At 33.7% G+C, this 12,883-nt stretch overlaps 1 protein-coding gene across 6 annotated transcripts in view; it reads left to right on the top strand.

Annotated features, from left to right (window-relative positions):
* LOC136031688 (transcriptional repressor CTCF-like) overlaps window positions 1–12,883 on the top strand; it is a 62,445-nt gene that overhangs the window by 29,709 nt on the left and 19,853 nt on the right. For 4 of the 6 annotated variants that reach the window (XM_065711367.1, XM_065711370.1, XM_065711369.1 and 1 more), the window contains exons 10-12: window positions 1,403–1,554; window positions 4,375–4,541; window positions 10,846–11,026. In XM_065711367.1, coding sequence (XP_065567439.1) covers window positions 1,403–1,554; window positions 4,375–4,541; window positions 10,846–11,026 — 500 coding nt within the window. The remainder of the gene's footprint in view (window positions 1–1,402; window positions 1,555–4,374; window positions 4,542–10,845; window positions 11,027–12,883) is intronic. The other 2 variants (XM_065711371.1, XM_065711372.1) reach the window with 1 other exon arrangement.

Genomic DNA, 12,883 nt, shown 5'->3' with positions numbered 1-12,883 from the left:
GACGTTTGCATATTTCTCATAGTGAAATCGTAATAAATAGCGAAATAACTTTGTATGATAATAAAGTTTTTAAAGTTCCCATTAGATCGTTAGTGGTCCCTCCTCTAAAATTGATACATAGAGTGAGTTGGGGAACTTACTTACCCGATTGTTATCTGTAGAAGATAAGAAGCTATCTGGCCACGTGCTAGTTGAAAGGCTTATGGACAACTAAGTGACTAACAACAATAATCACGTGTGTTTTAATTCAAACATAGCATATTTACGAATCCCTGAAGGTTTGACACATGTTTTTTCTTTCGTTTTTGAATGATTTAATCGTTTATTTACGTTTATCCTTCTGAAGTTAGTAGGTGTAACTTATCCGACACCGATACACTACATGGTTTGCACATTACACTAATGTTATTGGCACAATAAATGGGTGTGTTGCTATTAATTGAGTAGTAATTTAGAGCTTTTCATCTCTTTAGTGTTTCTACCACTGCTAGGCTACTAGGCCACTCTTTAGTGTTTTTACTGTTTCTAGGCTAATGCAGCTGCACATGCTTTTATCTTACCCTTGCTCAGCTTCACTTTTTACTCACCAGTTGCCAAACAGCTCTAAGTAGCAAATCCTCCTAACATTTGACGTCATTTTCGTCTTATAAAACGTTAAGGATATGTAATCAGGCTCGTTGAATATATAAAAAACACGCTAAAATCCACGTATGTCTTTTATTTTATATAGTTCCTGTGGGTAAGATGTCTTTAATGCCGCAAATAGGACTTGTTAGGATCTTCTAAGGACCATAGAATGATGGAATTTTCAATTGTTTACCACAAGTGCATTCAATTAAACTCTATTCGGTATCTAAATATCAGTGGTATATACGTAGCACTTCAAATATAAGGATACAAAAAAAAGACTAGGATGGGCCAATTTTACAAGAACCTACCTGCTTATGTTTGAGGCGAGGTACAGGCTATTCATCCTAACTCGGTGCCGATAATTGTCGACGTATAATTTGCTGAATCTTTTTAACAGGGACAGGTAACAAACATGGGGCCCAACCTGATAGAAGTTGGGTTCGAACCCGGGTTCTGCAATTCCAAGTAGAGATCTACCCACCTCACTACCGCAAGGTTTACGCAAGAAACGGGAAATAATTAGTAATACTTGATATTGTTATTACGAATAATAAAGAAGATGACTTGATAAAAACTGCAAAAAATGGTACAAAGTATTCCCTCGTGAAGACACACCTTCGTGAAGACACACCTTAAATGCATTTTTCGAGTTAATTTTAAATTTGAAGCATTCTAGCCAAAATGAAAAAGGAACGTCTATAGAAATATTGAATAAAGCCATTTGATATTTTGTTTTGTCCCGTTTATTGACAAATCTGTTTGTTTTGTTTAGGGAATAAGCCAGTTTACCAATGTCAACTTTGCCCAGCTACTTGTGGTAGGAAAACGGACCTTAGGATTCATATTCAGAAGCTTCACACTGCAGAAAAACCAGTTAAGTGTTCTCGTTGCTCCCGGACTTTCCCTGACCGCTATAGCTATAAGGTAAGATGCCTTTCTCTTGTTGTCTGAAGGTACCTTACCTAAATTATAGCTGTGATTTTTCTCACCTTTGCCCCTTTGAAATTTAAAGGCATGTCTGTAAATTTCTAAATCTGGTCGGGGAAAGTTTTTAATATATAATTTTTTTTTGTTAGTTTGTTACATCAGTCTTGCCACTTCTATTCCTGCTTTTCCTGCTTCTTTCCTTTTTTTTGTAGGGTTTTTAGTTAAGACTAAAAAATGTCTGGGACAGCCACAACTCCGCGTTCTTCTGTTCTCGGTTCTGTTTTTCGAAAACAAAAACAATGAAAGCACTTGCGAGATGAATTTGGATAATCCTTTCCTATTCTGTTTCGGAGAAAGAAAAAAAAAAAAAAAATAGACAACCAACTTAGCTCTCCTTACTTTTGCGTGGAAAAACATCTGCTAATACTTAACATCCTTAAACTGAGAGAGGTAGGGATGGGGGCTTGTGAATCCCCAAAATTGTGGCAGAATGGGCTTCTAGAGCTCCTGCAGCAAACTGTAAGGGAGAACAATATGGTTGATTGAGAGCAAAATGTGAAAGGGCTGTCTACAGCTGAATAATATGGTATAGTAAATACTGAACAATATAGCTTTAATGTGATAGGAAACTTATATTGGGTAGTTTTAGCTACCTATTTTGCACTTGTGTCAAAGATCCAGTGCAGTAGACGTTTATATACCACTAGGTTCGGAGTAACTTGTAAAAAATACTTTGTGCTGCGTAATAACGTGGTTTCAGTTTGGGTAAATGGAAAACAGTGCGGTTTCATATTGGTATATGGAACATAAAATTAACTGGGATTGTCTGTAGTTCATAATTTTTGGTTCTATTCTGGTCTCCTGTGCACAGATCTCAAGCCAACAGATTTAGAGACTACAGTTTTGAAGGTTTTTCTTTTTCTCGATTGATTATGGGGTATTTTTACTTCTTTTTCTCATCCACAGATATTTATATATATATATATATATATATATATATATATACATATATATATATATATATATATATATATATATATATATATATATATATATATATATATATATATATATATATACATATATATATATATATATATATATATATATATATATATATACATATATATATATATATATATATATATATATATATATATATATATATATACATATATATATATATATATATATATATATATATATATATATATATATATATATATATATATATATATATATATATATATATATATATATATATATATGTATATATATATATATATATATATAAGTAAATCTCTAGAATCATGGACTGCATTCAAGCCAAGCTGGGAGACGGGGGCTGTAATGACTCCCCTTGCCCTCATTCCTCGTTCATGTTTTTCTTTTTCCTCTATTGATTCTGGGGTATTTTTACTTCCTTTTCTCATTCACAAATATATATATATATATATATATATATATATATATATATATATATATATATATATATATATATATATATATATATATATATATATATATATATATATATATATATATATATATATATATATATATATATATATATATATATATATATATATATAATCTGTAGAATTATGGACTGCACCCAAGCCGGGAGACAGGGGTTGTAATGACTCCCCTTGTCCTCATTCACTAGATCTGTTTTATTGTTGTATTAATTACTCGAAAATTATGGCTGGTCTTCAGTGGAGGAGACATAAAACTGTCATTTGATTTACTGATTTCTCAAAATTTCCAATTCGGAAAAGAATGAAGCTAAACGCACGAGAAATAGAGATACGTCTTTTACGTCAAGCATGACAGGCCTAAATTCCAATAATAATTGGAAGACTTTCTTGGGCTTGCCACTTTCTCTGGTTGAAATAAGCTTTGTGCTATTTTAAAGCAACTATTTAACTATAGAAGAGGGTTTTCTGGCTAAGGGGATCTGAATTCTTAGTATATTACGTGGAGAATTTGTTTTGAAGTGTATGGAACTGTGACTAACTTCTAGTCTATGTATTTCAGAAGTGCTGCGGCGGCCTTCAAAGCGTTAAATTTAAAGGTTTTAAAAGAATGGTCTCGTAAAATAACTTCACAACAGCCTATTCAACAACTTCCCAATTTGAGGCTGCTTGTGCCAAAGTTTTTTTAGTTGAATATTATAATGTCGCATGTAAAATTCTGGGAAACTAAAAAAAATCAAAGAAAAAAGCCTGTTGAATTATTTCTATTTTCTAAAATTATTCTCTTCGTAGACTGTCAATTTACTTTCTCTTCAAATAATTTGTAATTATTTAAATTTAATTAAAACTAACATTATTAACTTCCCTTCGATTTTAACTTGAAATTAGAATTTCTGGAAATTATGTATTAACGCCTTCTAAACCCAAATTGTCCTTATACGGTTGTAATGAAGCGCTGAAAAATTTTCTTTCCGAAGAAAAAAAACAACAATATTACAGAAAATAGAAATCCTTCAAAATTGTAAAGAAGAAACGAAGCGTTTTTATTGACAACACAAAAAATATGCTTCGATTAGGGCTTATTGACTTTATTTTTTACTTTTCGGTATTAATGCTTATTTTAAAAAAATATCCTTGTAGATATCAAGAGGTTTGAGACTGAAATTTCCAAAAATTTGAAAAGCTGATTTGGTCAGAATGGCATGTGAAAGATTCAACTGCTTAAATAGCAATTTAGCCATTTCGTTAGGATTTCGTTTCGCGGTGTTTTATGCTGGTTTGACTTTCATTTGTTGAGGTTAGTTTTTTGTCGTATTTCTAATGTCGTTATATAATGTTTTAGTTGCATTCAAAGACACATGAAGGCGAAAAGTGCCACCGATGTGAGTTATGTCCATATGCTAGCTACTCTGCCCGCCATCTAGAAAATCACATGTTGACTCACAGTGACGAAAAACCTTTCCGCTGTGATCTGTGCAACCAATCGTTTAGACAGAAACAGCTCCTTAAGTAAGTGTTTGCACATTTTTTTTTGTCTTGAATCAAATAGGGCTATATTGAATTGGATTAAATTTATTTATAACCCGTTATAATACACACGAAAAACGGAGTATAATGTGAATAAAAGAAAAGAGAAAAAAGAAAATAACCTAACAAACTAAACAACACTTCACCTTACTTAAGAACAATTAAAACATACAAAAACAAAACATTCATTGAATCAAAATAGCGCTCCATGGATGCCGACCAATTCTACTATTATAAGCTTCTATGCTTTTCCTGATAGAAGCATTCGAGTCTATGATGCCGTACCTTTTAATGACCCAGGAATTGCTTGACCATGGTGGAAGGGTAAGCAGGTATTTGGCATACCGGAAATAGATTCGCCAAAGTTTCTTCGTCTCGGTTATCGTAAACGTACGCCAAAAACGCCAAAAAGGTGCAAGGTATAGGAAATTTGGGAGTGCAGAAGCATTGTAAAGTTTCGCCAGCAGTTTGCGGTTGAGTCGAAGTTTGTTTGCTACCAAGCATCCGTATGCAGTTGCTGTTTGACGTTGGAAATGAAGGATCAACAGCCTATTAGTTGCTTTAAGAGTGTCAGCGATAGGAAGCCCTAAATATTTCATTTGTGATTTTGGGGAAATCGGTGCGCCGTCGAGAATAATAGTAAATCCTGCTCGAGTTTCACCCCAGTTGAAGAGAACCACGTCCGATTTTTCTCCATTGAATGTAAGGTTAATTTTAGCATATTCCTTATTAAAACAGCAAAATTTCTTTCGAACGACTGAATCACTCATCTGCGACGACTGCAGATGAATATCATCTGCATAAGCGATAAGTGACACATCAATCCCTTTTAAAATACTCGAAGGAACTGCACTGGATTGGGCATTCAGGATACAGTTATTCAAGGCAACTGGAGAGGTAAGGGATCCCTGTCTGACGCCTTGACGGACTGGAATAACGAAACTTGTTACGGTCTCATCAGGTAGCCTGATTACAACAGCAAGATGGTTATACGTATCATACAAAGTACGAATGGCAGACGTGTCAACTCCACGTTTATATAGCTCAAGAAGAATTTGTGCGTGAATCAAGGAGTCGAAAGCATGGCTTACGTCATGACTCCCTAGGACGAGCGAATCACTAGACTTATCAAGTATTGATAAGTATTTCAGACTTATAAGTATTGACGATAGTGCAGTAAGCGCGTGGGTACACGCTAGGCCTTTTTGGAAGCCAAACTGATATGGCGGCATGTAGCATTTGTCTGTAAGTTCTGGCATTACGAGTGTTTCAAAATCTTGCAGAAAGTGGTAGCAACTGTAATAGGTCGATACGAAGAACACTAATTCAGCGATTTATTCTTTTTTGGAACAGGAGTAAGACGACCAGAAGAGAATGAGGCCGGAACTATTCTAGTTGTGAATACCATTTATATTAGATATGAGCTACGTCAAATACTTGCTTTTGCTTGTTTATGCGCTTCTATGTATGTCTTCTATTTATGTAATTTTATGTAAAATATAAAAAATTCTTTAAGTCAAAAAATAGTAAAAAAAAACGAAGTAGAAAGAGTATATTCAGGACTTTAGTGGAGGTGGGGTATATTTTTAGGGGGACGGTACAAAAACAAACTTTACAAAACGCATCAAAATTGTTTATATGTTTGTGGCTAATTTTTTACGAGTCGGCAAGAATCCGGGGGAGGGGGTCAAAAACAGCCCCCCCACCTGGATACAGACTTGTTAAATAGTATAATCTGATACACAATCTTGATTTGATAAGCATGTCAGTATTTTATGTAGAAAATGGTTTCACGAAATTTAAATTTCTTTTTGGGTCACAAGGGCTCTTTAACCACAGACTGTTCATTGTTTTTTACCTTAATTTTTAGCCCGTTTTAATAGGGTAATTTTTCCTTTTTATTATTAAATTTTAGTTGTAACTTTCTTGATTTAATCTAGTTGAAACAGTTATAGGTATGGGCATAGTATGATTACTTTTTCTTTTATTACTTTTTCTATGTATAATACTGCGTTCATAATTGTGAGAGAAGTTGATCTCTTTGTTTCAGATTCATAGATTGTTCATAATTCAATAAAATTTATCGTCAATAACAGCTGATGCTCGCCTTCAATGTGTCAAAACTTAAAGAAATGTTTACACTTGTTTGATTCTGAAGGCTCAACGCCTTTATTATTTTATTTAAAGAATTTTGAACGGCAGAAAGAATATCCAGAAAACTTGGCAAGCGATTAATTCTGCCCTCAAACCTTTGCCTTCGCCTTCTGGCATCCCTCCAAGTTTGACAGTTGACGGCTCAGTTGTTCAGAGCGAATTTAATGTTCAAGAAGTGTTTAACTCTTGTTTTGCTAAAGTTGGAAAAAGCCGCTTTTTCAGTAAGCTTCCTATTTCTGAACCTGATTTCTAATCGAATTTTGGCCCAATTAGCTGTAATTCGATAGCCATGGAGCCAGTTTCTGAGATTGAGATAAGTAGACTTGTTAATGGGAAAAACGTCCATTTTGTTGGGCTCCTTATTCACTTGCACTTGTTACGAGACCTAAGGTGAACGCCTTACCGGGCATCCAGGAGATTTCTTATGATTGACTGCCATATATCGTGATTTCGTGCCAGCTCTTCAGCGAACCGGAGCCAGAAGCTATTCCATCTTCTGCCAAACTTCTGAAATCCGCCAATAGGCTCGAGGTTGTTTTGGCAATGGCCGAAGAATTCTTCTATTAAAGGGCAGATCGCAGCTTGATGGTCTGGTCATTGAGTATCAACACAAGTAATGATACTGTATCGGTACAATGAATGAAGTCCGTTTGTATGCTAAACGTTATTTTACATGTGTCTATATAAAAATTGTGTGAACACAATTGATCAAAATAGTGAATTAGTCCGTTATAATCACATGTTCGGCAACATGCCCACTGGAGCTGCTCCAAGATCTAAAGAATTTTATTGACTTTTTGACTGGTGTTGTACTAGGAGCAAGTCTGGTGATGCAGGATCTGGGTTCTCTGAGAGCCTGGTAATCTTGTAGTATCAATTGTTGTGTGGTCTGTTATATATATATATAGTGTTTGATAATTTAAAAACTGTTATAAAGAAATCTTTCCTCTTATCTAGTAAAAGATTCTTAAAAATAGACAGTTATAATAAAAAAGCCATATGGACAAACTGCTTTAATACTACAGTTAACTTGAGATGTTACAGCTTGGATATGATTTTTGAGTTATTGGAATTTGTTTTATACAATACTTATATAAGATTTGGGGGTGATTTGTACAAGCAAATTATGGGAATTCCGATGGGGGGGGGGGGAATGCCAGCCCATTTATAGCTGACTTGTTTTTAAGTCAACTAGAATATAAATATATGATGGATAAGAATAATCCAATTAATTTAAAACATGCTTTGTCAAATAATAAAAGATATTTAGATGATATTTTGGTCTTAAATTGTAAGGATTTCATTGATATTTCTAAAAATATATATCCATCAGAGCTTATTCTTGAGCTTAGTCATGGCGCTGGTCATGAAGATCATTTCTTAGATTTAAATATTAATATTTGTGATAATAATAAATTAAGTTTTAAAATGTACAATAAAACGGATGATTTTGATTTTGAAGTGATTAGTTTCCCATTCCCTGAAAGTAATATACACTCAAATATCACATGTTCAGCGTTTTTCTCACAGTTACTTCGTTATGCAAGGATTTGTAGTAATTATATTGATTTTAAAAATAGATGTAAAATTTTAAGCCAAAAATTGATATCAAGAGGTTTTTCTGCAAATAAATTAACTTGGCAATTTAAAAAATTTAGTTTTCATTATAACGAACTTTTAAATAAATATCAAAAGAATTATCTAGAAATACTTAAAGAAATTTTTAACTAATTTCGGAGGTTCGAGAAATGTTGTCACAGCGCCATTAATTTTTATTTTGAATTGTTATTCTAATTGAGCGGATTTTTTAAAAAATTAGCCACATGGTAAAGATGAATTCTATAATTGTTTAGTTCATTCAGGTTTTTTGCAATGTGTTAATATTTGTGATTTGATAAAATTTATAATATTTAGTTTACCTATTGTTGCTAAAGGGAGGGATATATTAACAAGATAAGGTTGTTTTGGTTTTACTTGGTTGTTTTACATTTGCTGTTTTTTTTCATAGGCATGTATTTTGGGGGTGATACCTGACGCGGGGATGCCATGGATATTCTGTGGTAGCCACAACACTGGGCTGGGTAGAGAATTTAGAGTGGCGAAACCCTATATAGGCCAGTGTATTCTCCTGATGAGCCCTTATGTTGGGTGTTGCCTCTGAATTATTTGTCTATATTATTTTTTCTATTGTTCGGTAAATGACGACTTATACTTATTGACGACATGACTGCCTGTCCATGGATTATTCTTTATGGTTGATTGTGTGTGGCTATGCTGTTTGACCTATGTGATTGTATGGATGAGTAGGGTTAAGGCCTCATTCAAGTGCTGGTCTATATTAATCACTAATTTAGGAAAACAGTCTTCCTTTTCTCCTTCTGTCTTTTTTTTTTTTTTTTTTTTTTTTTTTTTTTTTTTTTTTTTTTTTTTTTTTTTTTTTTTTTTTTTTTTTTGTGTTTGTGCTGTAGCATTGGTGATTTCTCTTTTCATGATATATATATATATATATATATATATATATATATATATATATATATATATATATATATATATATATATAAAACAGGATCATAAGACTTATAAAAATAATTTTGGTCCGAATTGTATTTGCACTCTGAGATCTGGATACACACATGTTAACATATTCGGGCCCTATTTAATTATATATATTTAATTATATATATATATAGGCGCTATACCACCATACTTGTATGGCATAAGCGACAGCTGCAATATGCCACCAATGCAAAATATTAGTAACATAACCTCAATTTTAATTTTCCCTTGCACATTTTCCCTGGTTTTCTCAAAATTTGTTTGTACCTTTCTTAGTTCCGCACTAGGGTTTGCATCTACTTTATTGGTGCCATATTAGTTTATACCGTAAACCTAATTTTACGGCATGAATGTCAGCTGAAACATGACGTCAGTCTTAAATATTAGCTGTATGCTCGTCTTCTTCATTTTCAGGTAGTCTTGATATATATTTCTTGTTTTCCAAAACTGTATTGTTTCCTTTTCTAGCCCAGCACTAGTGTTTAGATTTATTTTAGGTGGTTTATAACCATAATTGTATGCGCAAGTGGAAGTTCTAATATGTCACCAGTGCAAAATATAATCTGTATAACCTCAATTTTTTTTCTTGGTAAATTTTTAGTTTGCACAAAATTTGTACATTTTTTAGTTTAATACTAAGATTTACAATTATCTATAGGTGCCACAATAATAATAATACTAATAATAATAATGATAATTTATTCCTCACGCCTCTTAATACAAAAATTTCACATAACTAACACCTTATTAAAAGAAAAATGTTATGGCAGGACGAAGAGCGGATCGACTACGGCAAGATTGCCATTTAAAGTCGTCCTATGTTGAAAGTCTCGAGATATGGTATGTTTATGTTTAGGCTATTGGAGAAGGCTTCCAGTGATTTCATCTTTTCGACTGGGAATGGCAATTTGTTCCAGGTCCTGATGACCCGGGGTATGAACGAATGATGGTAAGAATTAGATCTTGTAATCTTCATCTTCACAGGCTCCAATTGCAGACTGTGCGATCTTGTGTTGCTTTGGGTAGTTTTTTGAATAAGCTTGTCTTTTACGTTCCCAAAGTTCTCGTGAACTAACTGGAAGAGGGTTTCTAAGTCTAAGATCGTTCTTTTTGTCTCAAGTTTATGGAGTCATTCGGAAGGTGTCCGAATCTTTGAAGTCCTTTACAAAACGTTTCTGGACTCGTTCTATTCTGTCAATATCCTTTTTAAGATATGGAGACCACATGACAGTGAATATCAAGGTATCGTAGGGAGTGAGTGAGTAGCCAGTGAGTATTTGATGCTTTACGCACAACCAGGCCTATATGCTTTTCTGGTTTGAGATCCAAGCTCAGAATTACGTCGCAGGTAGTTAACATCAGGTCGATACCTTGTCAGGGCGTCCTAGTCGCTTTGGATTTGTGATGATGCACTAAAGTGTTTATGTTATGAACCTAATTCTACTCCATGAATGTCAGCTGAAATACGATACTAAATGTTAGTTTCATACTGTGTTTCTTCATAACTGTTTCTTAGTTTGCTCAAAATGAATTTTTGCCTTTTCTGGCCTAAGATTAGTGTTTACATCTTTTTTAGACGGCATATCAATTTGTACCATGATCCTAATTATACACCACCAGTGCCAGCCGCGAAAGACCACCAATGCCCAGTTTGCATGAAGTCATTCCGCCACAGAGGAAATCTATTGCGGCACATAGAGGGCCATCAGGGACAAAACGATACCCTATCCATTCAAGGTCAACCAAAGACTTTTAAGGTTTGTGCTGATTTATCTCCTCTTTATTACTATGTATGTCAATTATGGTTTGGTTCCAAATTTTTGGGGCCTAGAGTGCAGAAATCCATCCCGAAGAGCATTCGTCCGGCTCGGCACCTAGGGCTATTCAAAATTAAGCTCAAAAGTATTTGTTAGGTTGAGGCTCATAATTAGTTTATTATTATTCATTTTTTCTCATTATAATTATTATTATAAGGTGCTGAGAGACTGGACATCTTTTTCATATCTTTTTGTTTTGTTTTTGAGTTAATTAATAGTTAGAAAGTTTGTTGTGCATACTCGCCCAGCCTCGAGTACTCTTTGCACCCTTCTTGGGGCGTCTATTGGTAGTTTAGTCTAGTGTCTTTTCTGGTTGTAAATAAGAGTAAACTGAACTGAACCAAATATAATTTTTTGGTTTAGGATAATTTTAGATATAGAAAATGGAAAATCCTCAACTAACGAGACGGTGATTGTCTACAATATGAAAGGACAATTTTCCTTTTATAATATAGGGGGTAAACTCGCTGAGCTAAAAATCTCTATTGCAGATACAGTCCTTGATTTGTGTTTTTCGCCAAAGGCGCTTGTACGAGTAAATTTATTAACTACATGATGTTAAGTAAATCATAATGGAATATACCAAAATATGATGAAAATACAATACTCCACTGAGAAAATTATGAAAATTAAAAAGAAATTATGGTGGCGGGCGAATGGTTAATCGTAAACATCAAATCTGTACCTTTATTAACTTTAGAAACTAAAATCTATATTGTAAAGTGAATCAAATGTATTTTTTCTTTACATAACATTAATGTTCTAATTTTAAAAAGTAATATAGTAAAAGTGAAGTAGTATGCTTCAAAGAAACCATCCCCCCCAGGAAACCTCTAAAAACTGTTCTTGCTAAATAAAAGTCGTTAACTAAATTTCGGCATTTTGCCAAAATTGCACGGTATTGAACAGACCTCTTCCTGCCTTTCAAATATTTTCCGATTCTACTCTAGTGCAATGAATTTTTGTTGTAATTTTTAGTACTTTAAAAAAATGATTTTTAGTACTTAAAAAAAACCTCTTATTATTCTAATCAAACGAACTTAGTATTTCAGGAGTCGTTCTTAAAAGGTTGGGACAGAATTTAAACTTAATAGTAAAGAGTGAGGTGTTGAGGAGGAGTAACCCTCTCATATACGTAATAATTTCTGTTCGTAAGTTTTAGTGTTGCTCCTTACTTTCAGTTAAAACATTTTTCTTTTTTCTTTAAATTTAATTTCTGATCGTTTTTTAAATAGTGCCAGGAAATCTGGTTACTCCTCCATGGAAAAATTCCTCTTCCCCAAGGATTTGTTCTTTAAGCAATTCAATCCTGCTGAAAATACCCCGGACAATTACCCTTAATATCTCCACGCGTAAAATTGAGACGGAAAAGAGAAAGCAAGACATAAGAAGAATTTCGTATAGTAATTCTGACAAATTCCTCCTGTGCAAAATTTCCCCTGAAAAATTCACCCCCTGAAAACTTCCCACCCTATGGAATATCTTCCGAGAAGAACCCCACCCGTAGAACATCCCTCCCAGCCCCAAAAATATATGCATACTTCCTAATTGCAAATTCTAGACGTAAACAATAGGCAAATTTTGTAACTTAAAGATCTATCCCCAGGGGCTGTGGGAGGGTCATGATATCCCCAAAGGCATAGTTTTTCAGCCTTTCAACTATGCTGAACAAAATTGCTATCTCACAATTTTGATCGGACGATTTTGAAGAAAAGGGGCGTGGGAGGAGGCCTAGTAGCCCTCCTATTTCGTTGGTCGCTTGAAAAGGGCACTAGAATTTTTAATTTCTGTTCGATT

The sequence above is a fragment of the Artemia franciscana genome, chromosome 10, assembly GCF_032884065.1.
Source record: "Artemia franciscana chromosome 10, ASM3288406v1, whole genome shotgun sequence".
NCBI classification, from domain to species: Eukaryota; Metazoa; Arthropoda; class Branchiopoda; order Anostraca; family Artemiidae; genus Artemia; species Artemia franciscana.
This window is presented reverse-complemented; position numbering and strand designations above follow the sequence as displayed.